The sequence below is a fragment of the Melospiza georgiana genome, chromosome 3, assembly GCF_028018845.1.
Source record: "Melospiza georgiana isolate bMelGeo1 chromosome 3, bMelGeo1.pri, whole genome shotgun sequence".
NCBI classification, from domain to species: Eukaryota; Metazoa; Chordata; class Aves; order Passeriformes; family Passerellidae; genus Melospiza; species Melospiza georgiana.
Window position 1 is genome coordinate 69173553 of NC_080432.1, and position 20554 is coordinate 69194106.

A 20554-nucleotide genomic window follows, 5' to 3' on the forward strand; every position below is an offset into this window, starting at 1 on the left:
TACAAAGGCTGCATTTTTGGTCCTTCAGTTCTGACCTCCACAACTTCTCATTCCTAGGACTAATGCAGCTTGATCAGTCAACCTGCAAAATAAAAATCCTACTTTTTGTTTCAATGTGGCTGCTGGATAATTTCAGACTGCAACAATTTTACATGTGACACAAAGCAGGGTCTGAGTGTGGATCTGCAGGAGGGTAGGGAGGTCTGCAGAGGGATCTGGGCAGGCTGGATCAATGGGCTGATGCCAGTGTACGAAGTTCAACAAGGCAAAGTGCCAGTTCCAAGTGCCAGGTCCTGCCCTTGGGTCACAACATTGCTGCAGGCTGGGCAGAGGGGCTGGGAAGCTGCGTGGTGGAAAAGGATGTGTGGCTGCTGGTGAAGAGCTGGCTGAAACTGAGCCAACAATGTGCCCAGGTAGGCAATAAGGCCAATGGCATGGGGTTTTGTTGGGTTGTTTTTGGTTTTGTTTTTAAGTACCTCACCAAAATGCAGAGGATATTTTCAAGAACTATTTCCAGCCTTGGACAGAATACAAAACCATTTGCTGCTCACATCATCAGGAGATGCTAGAATTTCAAAATCTAGCAAGAATATTAAAGTTGGTTTTTCCTGGCATTCTGATTCACTTTTCCCCTTGTCCCTTCTCCATCTATACATTCAAACGCACCTTTGCAAACCACCAGCCCAAATGCCTCAAGCCAGAGTCCTCCTTTTGCCTTCTTGGATGCTGAATAATGCTTAGATGTAAGTGTAAAAACACATCTTTATTTTTAGGTGCAGGTTTTGAGGATTGGAGGGAAAGAAGTTGCCTGTGGCAACTCATCAATTATATCTGCTTTGAGAAAGAAGTCAGTTCTTGAAGTCACCATTGTAGCAGCAAATCCATACTTGTTCACAGGTTTTATTAAATCATAGCAACCAAATAGCCACTTTTCATGTCTGCTGGCACAGAAACCAAATTTCAATGTTGTAACTGAAAGACCATTCCAAGTCTTTTCTTCTTAACATCATCTATTATTAATTTAATTTCTGAACTCTTCCTGTTTAGTAAAACATGAATGCTTTTCCCCTCTTAACTTAAATCAATAGACAGCAAAATTAAAGTTTTCTGTAATTCCAAAACCCAAGCAGAAAGAACCAATACTCTACCAGATGAATAAAATTAAAGAGAACCCAAAGAGAATAAATACACACATTGGGCAAGTGCAGTAGTTGCTGACTTACTATTTCATTATTCTTCTCTTTGCAATTTATTTCTTGGATCCTCTCCAAAATGGCGTTCCCAGAAGGTTTAATTATTGCAGATTCACAGCTGAGCAGGGTAGCAATTTCTTCTTTAAAAGCCTCTAAAGAGCTCTGAGCAGACCTGGCCTCTTCTCTGCTACTCTTCAAGCTTGCATCTAACTCACTGCAAGATTTCTTCAGATTGTGCAGCTCCTGCTTTGAGGTGTCCAAAGCTTTCTGCTTAACAGTCAGTTTCTCTTGGAGGTTTCTGATCTCCATCTCTAAACTCTGCTTCTTTATTATAGCACTGTCAAGATCCTAAAGCGCATGAAAAATTAAACAAGACTTTTAGAATCAGTTATAAACCCTCTCCACAAGACAAAAATTAAGGAATAACTCAGGAGCAGGTACTGCAGACAGAGAAACGAGGACCCACATTCCCCATATTTGCTCAACATCAGGGTCTCATAGGGGAACTGCCACTGAAATTGATGAAAACCTTGCCTGCTGTAATCACACTAAAGACTAACCTCTTATATTGGTTTGCAAAAAGGAATACATAAATAAAATTTTCAGGTGAATAAAACCAAATTTTTTTTTGTAAAACTATTAAAATCTTGCTTTTCCATCCAGACAATATGGCCTGAAAAACAAGGAGTGAAAACGATGCATCACAAATAAAGCCAAAGTACTACAACTGAGAGGGGAAAGGATGGGATAGAATAGAATATTTCAGTTGGAAGGGACCTGCAAGTGATGGTCAACTCCAACTGCCTGACAATTCAACCACAGACACAACCAAAACCATAGACACAATCCCTGAACACGGTGATAAGAGCTGATCTCTGAGATCAGTTTATCTGACAAAAAGTTCATGTGACAGAAATTCCTGAGATTATTTATTCACAGAAATGAGAAGTGAGGGACCAGACAAACCAAGGCTTGGTTGGGAAGGAATAAAATATAGCCAGTGCATTATGTATCTATACAATTTGTATATAAATATTGACCTAACAGGTCAGAGCAGACAGAAAGAATTGTGCATCCTGACCCATGACACAAAAACAAATTATGACAGAAAAAAATAAAGAAAAATAACCATGTAAACATAAAAAATAAAGTCTCTCCTTTCCCCACAATACCAATATTAAGAGTGCTTACACACACATATACAGGAAAAATATTTGCAGCAAGACCAACTAAAAGTACAGCAAAGATTAGGTCTTCATTTCTCAGGGCATTTATTGATTGGGAAGAACAAATGGGAAAGAATATTATTCCACACACAACAAAATTACTCCGGAGGATGGAATATTTACAGAGAGGGACTGGATTCTCTGGAGGTCTCAGTGATAAGTAGAGGCTCAGTAAGTGGACTGATATGAGTTAAGGTCATGCACACTGGACTTACAGAACTGTTCCCAGAGCAGTTATGAATATGGTGATTACTCAAGGGTCTGTGTGTGCTTGCTGTGGAGTATAGCATGTCATTTGTCTTAATAGAATACCTACCAATCAAACAGTTAAATCTGGGAGCATTTCTGTAGATCAGCAGGGAGGGTAGCCAAAAAAAAAAAAAGGAGTTTGCAGGACACTTTTAGAAAATAAAATATAAAAATATGACACTAAAACCACTAAAATTTTTAATAGCAGCAAAAATGCAAACATGCAAAAACATAAATAAAAACAACCCCTGACATTTAGGAAACTGTTTGCTATTTCACATTTCTGAAGTAATTTTAGAATTGTTTTAGAAACAAATGTTGGCCTGATTCCTTGCCAATTGCTCTTTTTTATTGTAGACATGTCCTATTAATAGAAAATTCCCACCTGTGCTCAGAACTACATTATGGTAATTACAGCAAAGAATAAAGAGTCATTTATTTCAATTACAGTTTTCAGCAGTGTGTATTTTTCCTTTCAGAAAGGCAGTGCTAAAATGGTTTGCCAGTACCAGGGAGCTTCCCTAATCACCATCTTGTTAAATTGCGAACATCTGAAAACAAACATAGTTTATTAAAGAGATCAAAGTCTAAAATAAAGAAGTACAAGCCACCAAACTGTGGCTGGGAAACTGCCTGGCATAAAAGCAGCTGGGGGTGCTGGTTGACAGCAGCTGAGCATGAGCCAGCTGTGCCCAGGTGGCCAAGAAGGCCGATGGCACCCTGGCCTGGATCAGCAATGGTGTGGCCAGCAGGAGCAGGGCAGGGATTGTCCCCCTGTACTCGGCACTGGTGAGGCTGCACCTCGAATGCTGTGATCAGTTCTGGGCCCCTCAGTTCAGGAAGGACATTGAGGTGCTCTGGTGTCCAGAGATGGACAACAGAGCCGGTGAAAGGTCTGGAGCACAAGTCTGCGAGGAGGACCTGGAGAAGCCGAGGGTGTTTGAACTGGAGGAGGCTCAAGGGAGACCCTATCACTCTCTACAACTGCCTGGAAGGAGGCTGGAGCCAGGTGGGGGTCAATCTCTTCTCCCAGTTAAGAAACATAGGAAATGGCCCTGAATTGTGGCCAGGGGAGGTTTAGATTGGATATTAGGAAAATATTCTTCATAAGAAGGGTTATGAAGCACTGGAACAGGCTGCCCAGGGAAGTAAGTGGTGGAGTCACCACCCTTGGAGACATACTTAGGGATATAGAGGACATTAGGATGCAGGATACTGTATACAGGATACTTAGGGACGTGGTTTAGTGGAGGGTTTGGCAGTGCTGGGTTAACTGTTGCACTCCATGAATTTACAGGTCCTTTCCAACCTAAATAATTCCATGATTCTATCAATACTGACACCCCAATCAGCAGCATGCTCTCAATAGACTAAATTCAACTATGTATACATATACAAAAAAGAGCCCAGATTACATTAACAGTAATAATAAGGTATTAAAAGAACAGAGGTATTTTCCAGATCAATTCTTACACCAGCTGCACCTCCAGTTACTACAGTTGTACCATTAGGATTGCAAACTAGTTTGCTCTTATCTCTTATCTTCTCAAGTGATTCAATCTGGAAATATCTGTGATGCCTGCTGAAACCTGCCTCTAATATTTTCTTAATGGCATCTTATAAACAAAAACAAAAACTAAAAATATCCAGGTTCTGAGAAACTCATTCCTGTATATATCTGTTGGGACAAGAAAAACCTAAAATCATTTGACTGTCTCTCCTACAATCTAAGTATTTGGGTATATTCAAAATGTAGCCATGTTTCTCAACTTCAATCAAAGTCCTTAAATAAGGTTTTCATATTTTAATTAACTCTTTTCATAAAATAGATTTATTTTAATACGTTTATATTGATTAGAAACTACTTAGATCTATTTTGTTAATTAACATAACAATATAAGCCAATATTGAATACTGAAGAGTATTTTCTTGGTTAATTTTGCATCAGTAGTACATGCAGATACATTTGTATTAATTAAAATTGCTTGCATACATTTCAAGTATGTTCTTTAATGGTTTTGCACAGTGCACATCTTTGCAAAACAAATGTTTAAAATAACACTTCAGAGGGAAATCACAAATATTTCCAGGTTGAACCATCAGCAAAGATGTGAAAAAGAACAAGAAAGTTTACTAGTTCTTGTGGTTCATCTGTGGCAATGCTGTATTTAAGTTAATCTGGAAGAATATATGCATCCTCTTCTATATCTTAGGTAAATAGCATAGAGGAATTTATTAAATATTAAAAAGAAACTTGGTCACAGCAAGTAAGACATTTTAGAGGACCTATAGACACTATCAAAGAATGTTATAACTCTCTAATTATGATTAGCATAATCAGGGATCACTCTCTGGAAATACAGAAAGAAAGTTTGGGTATTCTGATCCTCAATCTAGAAATCTGGGCAGGATTTAAAAGTTGTTTTTCATCAAATGCAAATTTGACATCCCATGCAGCCATAATAAAGGTATGCACAATATTTACAGATTTCCAGAAGCAAAATCTTGCAATATTCTATCAGAAGCATGAGAAATTCAGAAAGAAATAGAAGAATATATTCAGAAATAAATAAAAATAATGGATTAGGAAAAAAACAGCTTCTTGAATTGGTTTTTTTTTACTTCTATTAGCTTCAGGAATTATTGGCTTTTACTCTTTGCTGCTTGATATTGTCATGCATGGAGACTGAGAGGGGAACAGATAAAATAATTGTTCACTTGTTAATGTGCCTCAAATGAAGACCAGCTAACTGCAACAAATACTCAAGTATTAAACGTGCTAAAGAATACTTTAAATATATTAACCTCCAAATGTAATTAACTGGATTTCATTTTAGTCAGTAAGAATTTTTGAATACAGGCAGCTACTTCTTCCTGGGGCATTAAAAAAAAAAAAAAAAGGCACCTGATCAAGAGAAGGAATTCACAGAATTCCTAAGGAATGGGAGTGGAGAACTACCTGGCAATTAAAACAGGCAATTATTCAGAGGGGTGGCAGGGAACAGTGTGGGGACCAGATCTTGGTGGAGATGACTGACAGAACAGTGTGATGATCTCTATACACTTAGGAAGAATTCTAGGAGAAAATTGGGCGAAATAGTGAAGATGGCCAAAATGTTTGATCCTGAGAGCTGCTGGTACACACAGGCAAGTCTCTTGTACTCAGCCTTTGCTGGGTAAATTCAGCTACAGGCAATTCCATTAATTAAGTCCAAAACCGGCCCAGAACCACACAGCCAAGTATGAGTCTTCTGGCACAGAGCAGTATGGATTTCTGCTTCTCACCTTGACGGGGGAACATGTCGCAGCACATGCAGCTCCGTGCATGTGCTGAAACTGTGCAGAATGAGGTACACGGTGAAGTCAGACTGGCTTATGCCACTGGTGCCCCTCCTGTAACCAAGCCTCACACCCATCAAGGGAACAGGGGATCCCACACTTCACATGAGAGGACTTAAAGCATTTTTTGTTTTTTCCTTTCTTTTTCAATACTGACTTTCTTCATACGATTTTGTGAATGCAAAACCTTTTCAACAGATCTACTCAGTGTCTGAAAATCTGAGCTGCTAAACTGAAATTGCACTGGAGGAATCTGCAGCCTCTATGCAGATGGGGCTTTTCAAAGGCAATGCTTTTGAAAAGCAACACTAATAATTTAGAAAGATATTTCTGTAAAATTGGTTAAATAAATTATGTATTTGGCACATGCAAAATAACGATAGGAAAATATTTTTCAGAAAACAGCTCAACTTGGTAAATGTTTTGGGAGTCAGAGTAAACTTGGAAAACAAGCCACAAATGGAGCCCTGATCTTGATTTAAAACATCTCCTCATTCTGGTTTACTGAAAAAACTACACTCTGTTCTTCCTCACATACCTGTGTTTGAGGTGAAGCGTGAAAACAAAATGTTCGCAAAAAGGACCTATTTAAGTTTTTGGTGCAGGCTCTCTCTCTGTTCCATTGAGTCTTAGAAAATTGTACACAGCTTGGTAAGAACTATTTTCAGCGGTAATAAAAATTTATTACCCTTGTGGTACTTACATTTATCTTCCGCACAAATTCTTTCTTTCCCAGAGCAGGCTGCCAGCTATTTCTCATCTCCTAAGTATTTTGCTAACAACCAGATCAGAACACTATATCCTTCAAAGTGCATGGTGGGTGTCTCTTCTTCAGGAAGAGAGGAATGCCAGGGGTGGGGAAAATGCTGTACTACTTTGGAAAACTCACTTGCACGAGGTTGTCTTTATGTTAAAAATTCCTACAAACTCAATCACGCACAGCTCAGCTATGCATTTGGCGGTCTGAGTTTCTTATTTTCTCACATTCTGGCCATCAGCTTTAACTGCACTGTTTCACCTGCAGGAAATCTTCATTCTGGCTTCACTAAACTGCTTCCTTTCCATAGACATCACCCAAAGTGCAGAGCAATAAGGAAAATTGCTACAGAAATGCACTTTGTTCATCCATCCTTTGAAATATACGAACTCTTAATGGGGAGTGCTCCTGGAGCAATTCAATCCTTAAATCACATCCTTTTCCTTCACAAATCACAGCTAGGTGAAATTGGAATACCTGACCTACAACTTAACTCACATTTCTCATCTGAACACCCTTCCTGCTGCACAGATTTCCTCTAAGGCTCCCCAACAGTGAAACTTCTTGCTTTCTTGCAAGAGCCATTCTATTGCTACAGCTTTTGGGCTGTGAGTCAATGGTTATGAAATACAAATTTATAATGCAGTGAAAAGATAATCTAGGGTGTATGGAAGCCAAGACACTTAACCTGCCAGTGCTTTAAGAGAAAGAATAGTGTCCAATCAATTCCTTTTAATTTCTCATTAGAATTTTTGTAAAATTGAGTAAAAAAAATTCTCAGAGGACTTGCAGTATGAAATCAATATTATTTTTAAAAGCATTTTTCACCACTTCATACTTGTGCCTGAGATATTAACAATATACACATTAATTTATTTACATGTTTGTGCAAGCACAAAGGTTACAACACTAAGAAGACAACAAAAACAGAAATTTGCAAAGAGCATTGAAAGCCATCAAATCTACCTCAGATCTACTTTACAAAATGTCATTGTTTAATCTTCATATCTCACTTTCAAAAAGTTGAAAATAACCTTAGAAAAATGTCCTTTTTAGGAAAGACTCTAATCAACATAATTTTTTCTCATGCAATTCCTATTGAAAATTAATTTGAAATTTTAAGAAAACATTTGAAAACCAGACAAGCATAAACGCCATGCAATTATGTACCTTACTAAGTTTTTCCATGTCTTGGTAGTATCCTGCTGCCTTTTTCTGCTCCTTGGCCACTTCTGAAACCAGTCTCATGATAGTTTCTCTGTTAGCTTTAGACTCCATCTCATGGACATTCACAGCTTCTTGAAGAGCAGCAACCTGGTCTTTTAGTGTCACATTTTCTTTACATATTTCAGAGACCTTGAGAAATAAATCAAATATTAGTAGCTATTAAAAATTAAAAATATTCATCCCAGTTATACCTGCTCCTAATCATGCCAAAAACGACTCAATGTCTCTGGTGACCCCTAGGTTGGACTTATAATTGCACGCTACTGCTCCTTTAGAAAAAGAGTAGAAAGACAGTTAAAATCATAGAATTATATTCTCACTATAAACCCCCACCTTAGCTAAATGTGACTGAGATTTGCTCCCACACAGAGTTTATGATGTATTAAACAGGTGGAGAGCTACTGCTGCTGCATATCCATGCTTGACACGAGGCAGGTCAGAAAGCAGACCTTGCAGCTCCTTCATGGGAAAAGCAAACCATTCCAGCCTGGCTTTTTCAGATGTGTGCCTTTCATTTGAAACAAGAAAGCTGCAATTCATGCTCAAAACTTTTTATAAAACTAAAAAGGTTGGAGGTTGGAGTTAGTAACAGATATTTCATAAGCACATTCAAGGACAGGGCCAAATACCTGATGTGCTGACATTATGAGCAGCCAACACCTTGGAAAAAGGAGTCCTTTCCAGGAGGATTCCAGGGCTGTTCTGGTACACTATGCTATTTCCAGTCAGTGGAATAGACAAATGTGGGCACTTCAAAGAGTGAGCAAAAAATGTACCCTGATTCCTGCTGGCAAGACATTTGTTAAGACTAAAACAGATCAATTCTGTCTTAAATAAAACCATAATGTGAAAAAGAAGCTAAATAGATGTGCCAAGACCCCAGGAAAACTAGTTGCTAAGGTTTCCTAAGGCACAGCTGTCAGCACAAATTAGATTTCCCAACTAGATTTATTACTACTTTGTTAAAAGACATGAAAATATGTTTTTTAAAGCTCCAACGATTAATTATTAATTATTAAAGCATGCAAGAGTGCATCTTGCGTGGCAACATTTTTACAGCATCTATTAAAATTTGAATGTGCTTGTAATATTATGAGGGCGTACACTCACTGGGATACATACCTAGATGATCTTGATTTATTAAGACTGTAATCTTACAATAACATGAATTCTATTATGAAATAGAATTTCTCCAAATATCTATTGTGCTCCAAAGTAAAGAAAAATAGAGATCAAAGAGTGGACAGAAGATGAGTCAAATGCATAAAATTAGAATAAAATTACTTTCAGAAGCACTGACAGATGTTAAAAGAATATACAAGCAACTTTCTTTTCCTAAATGGAAGCTTAGTTTTTGGAACTTCAAAAGGTTTTGAAGTATTCTGAAGAGAAATTATAAATTTATATTATTAAGTCTCAGAAGCACCACAAAGTTATTTACAGCATTTAATTACAGGACACAGAAAAGGTTGTTGTTTAGGGCATGCCTTTTCAGATGTTTGTATTTAATGGTATGTCAGCTCAAGATAAGATCTAGTGCTACAGTTTACACATCACCTGTTGATCCCCCCATTAAAGTTTTAAGGAAAGCTTTTAACCAAGTATCTAAGCAGGGCTGTATGTAGGAACTACAGGCTGATAAATTATTCATGCAGATAAGAGCAGACTGAGTTCACCGAGGCCTATTAGTCTTCAGCACCTTTGAAAATTAGCCCAGTAGGAAAAAAAAAAACTGTCTTTAAATGATAGCACTGTCTGCAAACCATAATTAAATACAAAGATCTCTATTATTTGTTTTACTTCTGTGACAACTAAGTATTTTTCTGTTAAATCACTGTAGAGAAACATTTGCCTACACAATCACCTTTGATGTTAAATGTTCTTGTGGTTTCTCTTTTTCTCTGATGTCTATGTCCAAGAATCCAGAAAGATGTGTAAGGAGCTCTTCATAGTTTTTACTGATTTTAGAAGCTTGAGTCATGTTTTCTTCACACTCATTCAAATATTTACTAATCAGACAAAGAAAATATATACGTCAGGATCAATGTTCCCTGAAAAAGAACTCTAGGCAAAATACATTGTCCCAAGACTATTGCTAGCTTCTGCATACCATCAAATGAATTTTAAAAGTTGCATTTAATTCTCTATATCTTTTATGTAATACATAATAACTTTTGCTGTTGCCTTACGTGAAAACTTTTCTTCATCATTGCTTTTGATAAACACCAAAAAAAATCTTCTATGATCCCAATCTCATTCTCAGCATAAATGTGAATAAAACACAAGAACTAAGTGACACGAATAAATAGTGCCCTCAAGACACTACAAGTAGAAATTGCAAGCAAAACCTTAGAAGAAGTAAGTGGGGGGGAGAGAGTGATAAATTCTTAGCAAAAATACTCGAAAAGCACATCCCCTCTCTCTAAAGAAGCTGACAGAGATTATTAACAAACTTCAAGTAAAGAGAAGCCTTTCTGGACCAATGGAAGTGTAAGACATCCAGAGTACCTGTGAAGGGAAGTTTACCAGCAGAAGCAGAGACGGGAAGTACTTTGCTGTGCAGTACTCTGAAGCACTACTCATGAAAGGCATGTATTCAAAAAGACAGCGTCTAGGGGCTACCACAAAGATATTAAGAAAAGGGAACTTTTTGCCAGCAATTTCACTCAACAGGAGCCTATCACACAGATGCATATCCCACATGAAATGCATTCTTCAGACTTAAGAGCAGTTGTCAGTTTGTAAATACTCTACAAGAACAGCAACAAATAAATTAACAGTGAGTTTAATATAAACGTGGTTACATTCCTCCCCTTGCCAGGGACAACCATGGGTCCAGCAAACAAGAAGCATCACAGTCTGATTCGGTAGGAAACACAGAAAACATCTTGCTCATGGTGCTGAAACACACATCACTTATGAAAAACTACAAACAGACAGCATAGCAAAACCAGCCAACCAAACAGAGCTCAAAACAACCACTAGTGTAATCCAAATGTCAACTCCAGCACCTCTCAGTAACACCCACGAGTCAGGGACTTAATGGAAGAGTGCAAGACATGGTAGATTGGTAGTGGTAAATTTGCAAGACAAGCTTCCATTTGAAAAACAAGATTCTTTCTAAAGGAAGTTCTTCACTCTAGAATAAATCAAGGCCTGAAATGTAACCAAATGCATGTCTAGAGCAAATATTTTACTGAAACTCATTTGCTTATCAGAGTGTAGCACTATTCTCAGTTCTTAAGGTGGGCCCAGTAGTCATTGCTGGACTCACTCTTCTCCATGTCGGATTCCTTCCTCTCCCAGCTGGCAGTCGGACAAAGCTTCATTCCATAACCAAAGAGCCCCACGAGACTCCAACAGGAGATACACAATGAGTGCAAACACAGTACACTGAATGCTTATAAATCAGTAAGCCAAACCGACAGTCCATGAAAATATTTAACACATAACCTTAGGAGAGGGATCAGCACAGCTGCTGAAACTGCTGCAAGGTGAAAGAGAGGGGCAGAATAAAGAGGGGAATGGAAAACATTCATTACTGCTCTGGGCACTGTGAGGGCAGTTCCACATACTGCTGCATGGCACACACCGTGAGCCAAAGGAGCTCTGCCTTCTGCAGCAGACACTGTCACCCAGAACACAAGCACCCTCACAGCTTCCTCACCTCTGGGCACCTTCCCTTCCTCTGCAGCCCCAACAAAACTAAACCATGAGATGATTGCTGAACGGCTGTTGTGAGGAGGGATATATCAGAAGTGAAAAGGTACTAGGCTCAGACATGCCATATATGCATGCCTATATGTCAGAATATTATGTAAGATTGACCACCCACAGCTGTTCTGTGGCTCTAAAAACTGAGGTATCCACTAATAAAACCATGCCTGCTGCTAAAAATAAAAAATCTGAAGTAGAAAGCACTCATTTGATAACTTTACGAATAATCTAATTACCTGCAGTAGGGCCATAGAGGTGTGAGCACCTAGAAAATAGCCAATCAGGTACAAAAAAGTAGAACGCAGCTTTTTCACAGTTTTGCTAGCTCTTCAGAACTAATGAGCAAAGACAAGGGAAGAAAAAAGAAGAAGAAAAAAGCTTTTGACAGTTCACACTCTAAAAATACCATGGCAATAGACATGTCAGGCAGAAAAGCACCATTTCCAATAGGAGAGGTGCGCACCCTGGAAGCCAATCAGAGAATTCACCAAACATTTCTTACTGTATCCCCAAGGTATAGAATGTAAATATGCACTTCATGTGTGCTGGCTTGCTCTTCCCTCTCATTAGTGGTTTTCAGTGAAAGTCTTTTTTATACACCTAATTAGGACTAGTCATGTGCCAGGCACTACCAGGGTGGCCAGAATAAGGGACTGGAGTTCACTGAGTCAACACATTGGTTAGTGTGAAGCGACACATGTAACCATCAGCTGAGGACAACAAAAAGCTTTGGAAGCAAACACTGCACATTCACGAGCAATCCAGCATGGTTGTTCCTTCCAAATGAGCAGAGTCACTATCCCTGTATCTCTTCCCTTTTGCCAGAAGTCCAGGGGCACACTGCAGGCACACAGTGAACCAGAGCTGGGATTGGTAGAGGTGGAAATCAAGATTTTTTATTTTTTTTTGCTCACTTCTGTCTTGGAGCAGTCCCCTGATCACCGCACACCAGCACAAATAGAACTGATTACACAAGTATTGTATGCCAAAGAGAGCAGCCAGGACTGTTCTGGGAGTGACAGCAGGTATTTATACCCATAAAATTGATTGTATCACTATAATGGCAGGCAAGTATGAAACACAGTATTCCAGAAGTTTTCTCCCAGTGAGTTAGGCAAGCAAACAGGATAGGAGGTTTTTCTTCCATTTTCTTCTTCTTTTTCTTTTCCCTACCAGAAATAGCATTTTAAAGACTCTTAATAGCCATTATGTAACACTGCACTCTTCAGGCAGGGCTTTTGGCAAATCAGCTGGTAATAAACAAATGCACTGTAATGGTTTTCTCCAAGTTTTAAAATTACTTAATTATTCATTTTTAATGCATAAAATCTGGCAGAGCTGTGCCAAACACTGATTAGGGAAAGACAGGTGTCTGGTAAACACTCACCTTGCTCTGCTAAACACTCACTCCTTGCTCTAGACAGTATTGATGGAGTCACAAACATTAGTCTGATAACGGGCAGAAAAATCCATTTAAAAAGTCCAAGTGTCTTTTAAAAGGACTGACACGGATTTTGGAATTTAAGAGCTTAGAATATTTTCATACCAATCAATTTTGCTACAAGTCTCCATCCTACAGACACGAAACATGAGCAATTATGTAGAACTGACATATCAGTGCTCTGATACACTATGCTAAGAACAGGACAGTTAAAAGATATTATATTTTTTAAGTTCAATGCATTTCAACTTCAAAGTACAAAACATTCAAACCTCTAGGTATTGACTACCAACTCAAAACAAAATTCAAATTTCAACACCTTCCACACACTCACACACTGTAACAGAATTCAGAACTGCAATAAAGTCTATCCACCAACTTATTTTTCTGTATTGACAACTGTACCATTCTGTCATCCCACCCAAAAAAAAGTTGTTTCTTATCTCACATGGCTCTTACTTAAGTTCTGCACTTTTCTTACGGAGCTCCTCCTTCAGCTCCAAGTTTTCCTTACGTGCCACCTGAGCTGCCAGCTCAGCCTGGTTTTTAGAAGCAGCAAGCATGCACAGCTCTTCCTCCATCTCCTGGATTTGTGTTTGCAAAGACAGGAGGCGAGACATCAGTCTGGCCTTGTTTTCCTTATGGCTTTCAGCTTCAGCCTTCAGCTCTTGAAAAGAAGCTTCTTTAGAGATCATGCTCGACCTGAGTTTAAGCAGCTATAGGTAGAAAAGGAGAAAATTAATGAAGAATAGTTTTCCCACCCTGAAATAACAAGACTGTATTATAAGCTTAGTAATGTGACAAGAAACACATTTCCATCACTACAAGACTGAGTAGAGGGACACAACTTTACTTTCACATGACTAGGAAAAAGCAATGGAAGAGGTTTGCAAAAACAAAAGCTACTGTTGGGTAACATGATACAACATTTCAAGATAACATCTTACAGGAAAATAAGTTTATTTACTAATTCAGAATTTTGGAAAAGTCTAACTTAAGTTCTGCTGCACAACCTTAACTCATGTCTCGTATGTATCTGCATTACAGCAAAGTTATTAACAACACAATTCCCTCTTTTTTGCCTGCTGCCTGCCTGCTTCCAAATCTGGTTCTCAATTCCTCCAATAATCTAGAGATGCAGGGAGTTGTAACAGCAAAGTATCCTGCTGTATGAGTGTGGGGCCTTTTGATGGCTTGAGGCATATTCAGAAGCAGCTAAATTTTTGGAGCATTGTGTGGTAGGCACCCTCTTCTCATCTTATGCAAATAGTTATTATTGGGTATGATAGTCCATAGCTGTATTTACACACACACAGCAACAGAGCCTTTTAAGGAAGGGTAGGAGGATGAAAATCACCCTTAAACGTCAAAGACCTCTTACAGGGATGATGTTAGAGCTTTCCAAGAGCCCATGGAGTTCAGTAGATTTTTTTCTCTCTCTTTGTTAGAAATACCATTTTCCATTGAACTATTAGAAGCTTCTCTAGGCGACTGCACTTGAGGGAGACTCAGCAGGCAAACAAAATTTCCATATGATTTTTTTCTGTTATTAGGAACAAGTAATTTAAAGTGGACTTTTTTGTCACAAGAAGTGTTAAGGCATGTTTTAGCTTTCCTGACAATTCCAATTAAAAGCAGCAAGATGCAATTGGAAGGATTTCTGTCCTATCACATAAAATTAATAGGCAAATAATTTAGCCAAGTTAACTGTTCTTTATGGTGAATGACTGAACTTCTAAATTGTGGCAAACATTTTAAGGGAAAAAAATATTTAAGACATTGAACTACAATCCAGAACAACAGGAAATTCACTTCTCTGTTGGAGTCTTTCAGTATGACCCAGGATACCGAGAGAAATTTGAGAGCCTGGTGAGCCAGCAGAACAGCAACTGCCTTGGAAAAGGGAGGTCCTGCTTCTCCTCTTCCCAGCCATGCATGCTGTCCTCTCCCTAGCTCTGTGTTTCTCTGACTCCCCTACAAACAACTTCAACAACAACGATAGAAAATAGTTCACTTCTTCTCTCACAGAGGAGAAGGAGAATCACAGAACAAAGGCTAACACTGAGAAATCAAGCAGGAGGATCAGCCTTGCTGCAGCAGCAGCACAGCCTTCAATAAGCTGATGTTTCACGTGCAAGCACAGCTTTATCAGACACTTTGGAGCAGCACTGAGTTCAAGAAAAGCAGCTTGGCTTTTTCCCAGGTTCATGGGCTTCACTTCCATACTCCACCCTCCTCTTCGTGCTAGAAAAAGCACTTACATGGCTACAAGGTGAAATAAGATTGGCAAACTGATCTGGCTAAAAAGCAACTCAGAAGGAAAGGAATTATTTCTCAATTGCACTGACACAGCAGAGCACTGTAAAAACTACACACACATCTGTGCTGGGATGAGGGGTGGGGCAGTGTGGGGAAGGAAATGAGCAGCTGAAGGAACAATAGCACTGCTTTGCTTGGCAGCTGGACCAAGCTATGGTATCTTAGAGTGTTCATAACCTTAAAATTTCTCTGTGGTTCAACTCCCCATGTGATATTTTTTCATCTGTCCGTTGTCTTTGTGGTCAGTTCCAATAGCAGAAAAAGCAAGAATAATCCCATATCGTGAGTTTTACAGAGCACTCAGCAGAACAAGGCTCTGACCTCAGCTAGGTCATGAAGGTCTTTATTAACAAGAGCATGAACAGCTGCTTTTTTGACTATGCTTTTGCAAGCACTGTCTTGAAAAATCTATAAATCAGTCACACATTCTGGCAATAAAGGCATTCAACATTTCCAGTAATGAATTCTTCGTATGAGAACATGAGATTCTGTATGGATTCTTAAAATTTAAATTTAAGGTACCAGTTCTAGATAAATGTTAAATGTAGGGAACTCCTGCAGTAACTGCAGGATCAACTGATCAAATTAAACCTCAGCTAATGGCCACCTCTGCCTGTAGTTCTATATGTGAATTAATGTAAGCATTCCATGTCTTCTAAAGGCAAGTTTTACTCCACTTTAAAACTGACCACTACCCACATTGCTGACTTAAATCAATTTTAACCAGTTATATGTTTAAAAAAATTGCTTACGGAAATAAGGCAGCTCTAAAGCTTATTCTATAACAAATCCTCTCCTTAGAAACATCATCTACAGAGCAGGAAGAGAAAAAAGTATGTGCATGTGTTCTTCAGCCTCTCTAGCTGCAATCAACCTCATTAGCACAAACACAATCTCACTGATGACGAAAGCAGAGGACATTTGGGGAGCTATAACTTGAATAGAAGGGAGACATGAGTAAAGATGAACAGCTAGATCTTAACTCACCAGGAGGAAGAGGAGGATATCTATCTGAATGTTTATATAACCACAATTTAATTAATTTTCAGGTTTAATATAAACATATTGCACTTAGATGATGATAAAAAGCTACACTGCTTCAAATCTTCCAAATACAAACTTATAATCAGTTCTTGATCACAGAAGAGAACAAAGTAAAAATCATGCAGACATTCTAAAAACAAAAACCCAAAAGTTCTGTAGGAAAAGCAAGTTTTGAACTTTCTGCAAGCTTTCTATTCTATACATAAGGAAACTGCAAAATATCCTCAGGTTTGGAGAAGGATTTGAAATTATTTTTAGCTGTACCTCTGACTGGGCACAGTCATACTTCACTGAAAGTGCTGCAAGTTCACTTTGAGCAGTTTCAGCTGCAGCTCGATAATGATTCATCTGCTCTCTAGTGACAGGAATATCCAAAAGAACGTGATCATGAGATTCCTGTGAAGACAGAACGAATACAAAACCTTTAGACATCACAGTTTTGGAACATTTCTGCTTCGGTGCTCTTTTGTTTGATTGAGCTGCTCCAGGACATTACTCCAAATGTTGCAGAGTATTATTCCTAGAGTAATACACACTTGCTGAAAGATAGGTTCAAGAGTTGCTTTTCTATGAGTCTCCACCTTCATGTCCAAGTTCAGGCACCAACACCAGTACTAAAGTAAGATGGTCCCCCTCAACAATCCCATGACCTCCCACTGTTTTCAGCTCTGGCTATCTCCAGCAGTTTCTATATATTTAGTAACATTCAAAAGGTCCCTTTTCTACAAACTCACCCAGTTACTCTTTCAACCTGTATAAATTTTAATCCAAAGGGAGTCCTCAGGGGTCTCTTATGCAAAGAATCACTTTGGTTTTTAGACTTCAGATATAGTGCACATCCCCTCATTTTTCCTTCAGAAGAAATGTTGAAAAAAAAGCAGTGGCTATCCATCATCTCTGTGCCACTCATGATTTTTCAGATTTCCATCATATCTCACATCCACAGTCTCTCTACCAGGCTGAAGAGTCCATACCTACTCAGACACTTGTATCTGCTCCTTCAAGTCACTTTTTGGCTTGCCATTTGCTTTTTTACTTCTAACCTTTCAAGATTAGAGGTCTTTTTGAACTCCGTCACTTGGACACAACTTCAGCTTCCTGACTGATCCCCATCTCATCCCCAGCCATCACCATAATGACTACCTTTCATTCTTTTTCAAGTCCTGATTCCATGGCAAGCACTGCCTCTGTCCCTCTAGTACAGTCTCCTTCACACCACTTGTACAACCCTTTAGCTGTACCCTTTAGATTCTATAGAAGGCTTTCTCCTTTTTGTGGTGTTCTGCTCTCCTGCAGTAGAGCAGAATTTCTAGGCCTTTGTTACTTAAGTCTTTCAAGATGAAAATTCAGACCTGAAGTCTTGGTAGAGTTTCATTAGACAGAACTTTTTTTCTTTTTTCAATCAATAGTAGCAAAACCTGATGAAATGTAACCTCTTCAGAACACAACTAAGTTTAGGTTATGCTGGAAGCACACATGGCAGAGAACTGAACATGAGATTTGCTCTCCATCAGCTTTCACACAGACTGAAACAAACCTGCAATCCTGGTACATTTGGGTATGAATTACAAAATGCAAAACACCCCCAGATAATGACTGCTTTTGGAAAAAGGTACTGCAATGGAGACAAAGGCATCTTCTCTTCATGTTTACTACATCAGCATCAATTTTCAGGCTGAGATCAATTACAAGTTCAGCTCCTACCCATTCCAATAGGAAAAAAAAACCCTGAAGAACTTTCCAAATATGTGAACATCTAGTACAATAAGCATTTACCATGCAACACATGGAGAAATCCTTGAGGAATAAGGAAAAACTACTAGCTTAGACTGCAGCAGAAGATAAATCACCTTAGATTAGTTGCTATAATATCAGCAGCTCCATTCTTTAATCATTCCTCCCTGTGTTAGTTGACACTAGATTAGACCCATCGAGTTTAATTGCATTCATCTCCTTCAAAGACACTCAGCTGTGCTCTTCCACAAAGGAGTTGCCACTCTCATCAAGCCAGACTGACACATGCAGAGAACTCGCAGCCACATAGAACACAGCACGTTATCTTGGAGATAAAAGGGCTGCTAATTTTCTCAACACTTTATCACTGTTCTGAGGGAGTGAAGGAAAGCATGTGCCATCTCCTCGCTGCTTTTGTCTTACTTTTGCTTCACTCTGCTTATTTCACATGTACAACCACATTAAATTCTTTAGTGTGGAGGGCATTTTTCTCGTTCCGTAATACACCAGGCCTGCAAAACCATGGATGGAGATTGCAAACAGTAACATTGGCTATGATAGTTATGTATGTTATTGCATTTGTAGTACTGCATGAATATAGGTTTTTCCTTTTCTTCCCAAAAAAACCCACAACTTATGACTTCACAGAAAGGAGTCTGTCTCAAAACTGGTGAAATAAATACATTTCAGAGCATAGCTGAAGAAGAGAAGCCCCCATTCAGCAGCAATAATCAATGTAACAGCTTTAGAGCTGAAACCTCCAAAATCTGTGCATTTCATACAAATTAGATATTTAAATTATGAACACTTTAAAGATGCAGCTGAACATCCAGAAGGATTTAAAAGAAGTTTAAATGAAGCCAGGTGCCAAAGTCAATGGGAATTACTGTTTGACTCATCTACAGTTTTAGTGAGATTTACAGAGGCAGATCTCTGCATCCTCCAGTGCCTTGGTAAATATAAAATTAATCATGGTAGCACCAGCCTAGGAAAGTTGGTATTATCATCATACTTTTAGCAGGAAACATGCATGCTTTAAAATTAATAGTTTTCTCTGTTTCTGTGAGTTGCCATCAGCCAATCACAAATGTGATCTTTAATCAGACCCATTAGACAGCTCAGTTAAATTGGCGTGACTTTACTATGGGGGTAAAATTTGTAATGCAGATGTGGAACTTTTCTATCTGTAGAAAAAAATCAGATTTTTTTTAATGTTTCATGAGTATTATGTAATCTATACTGATTTTTGTTAGGAAAATAGAATTAATGAAGTGTTAAAATAATTAGAGAGAGTAGACAGAAGAAGTCCTAATATATTAACACTTAATCAGCTCTAAATAACCTAGGTTTTGGGTGTTTCTCCCACTCACATTATTAATTTTTTTGATCTCTTTCCACTTACCTGCAAGAAAATGAAGCTTTCATCTAACTTCAAATGCTAAACAAAAGCTAAGCCTATATTTACAATACTTTAAAGCAATATCTACTCAGACCTTCAGATTTATTAGTAATAGGTGTTCTTTAAAAGATCAACAATATATGGTGATTTTTGTTATTGCTGACCATTTTTTGTTTGGTTTTGACTTTTTTTACCAAATAACTGCCTTTATCTGCCAGCCTTTAGTTGGAAAGCTTCATTTGACTCAGAAACAACAAAACTACAGCAATGTTCAGTAGCTTTATACCTATCCATGTACTTTGACATCAGCCAACTGTTCAAGCCACTCACTCCCATTCTGCTTTTGGCAGCTTCTCTTTTATTTCCTGCTGTATTTCCTATTTCAGTGCTGCCAAATGCACTACCACTGCCATTGCCTGCACACAGCCCAGACCCCTTTCCCAAAACATATAATTTTTAAAAAATCTTTTTTGAAACTGAAAGCCCCCAGTAGGCATTTAAACACCCATCACCACCCTGAGCGACTTGTCAATGCCCTGCCATGGACTGTGCTCAGGGCAGGGATTTCTTCTTCCCATTCCCAAAGCACCAAAACACATCAGGGTTGACATACCAAAAATGATGACTCACGAACTTTTGTGGACTTCATTCTTCCTTTGTTTCTACAGAACACATAGGGGGAAGAGGGGAAAAAGGTTGAAAAATAATGATTTAATACAATGGCGTACGACATTATTTTTTCACAGATATGCTTTACTAAACTGTATTATAAGTTACCATCAGCAAAGTTGGGCATGAAAGCAGAACACCAGGGGGAAGTTTCTCACAACTATTTCTCTAGTAGCCTATGAGCTCTGATTGTCTCCACAGTATTCAAACACACATCAAAACAAAGCAGGCACCTTCACG

At 38.6% G+C, this 20554-nt stretch overlaps 1 protein-coding gene across 1 annotated transcript in view; it reads right to left on the reverse strand.

Annotated features, from left to right (window-relative positions):
• The window catches only part of ARMT1 (acidic residue methyltransferase 1), a 47176-nt gene that overhangs the window by 10553 nt on the left and 16069 nt on the right, over positions 1-20554 (reverse strand). The window contains exons 6-10 of the mRNA XM_058020854.1: positions 16777-16908; positions 13609-13865; positions 9856-10000; positions 7935-8120; positions 1224-1541 (exon numbers count right to left, since the gene is read on the reverse strand). Of these exons, the coding sequence (XP_057876837.1) occupies positions 1224-1541; positions 7935-8120; positions 9856-10000; positions 13609-13865; positions 16777-16908 (1038 nt within the window). The remainder of the gene's footprint in view (positions 1-1223; positions 1542-7934; positions 8121-9855; positions 10001-13608; positions 13866-16776; positions 16909-20554) is intronic.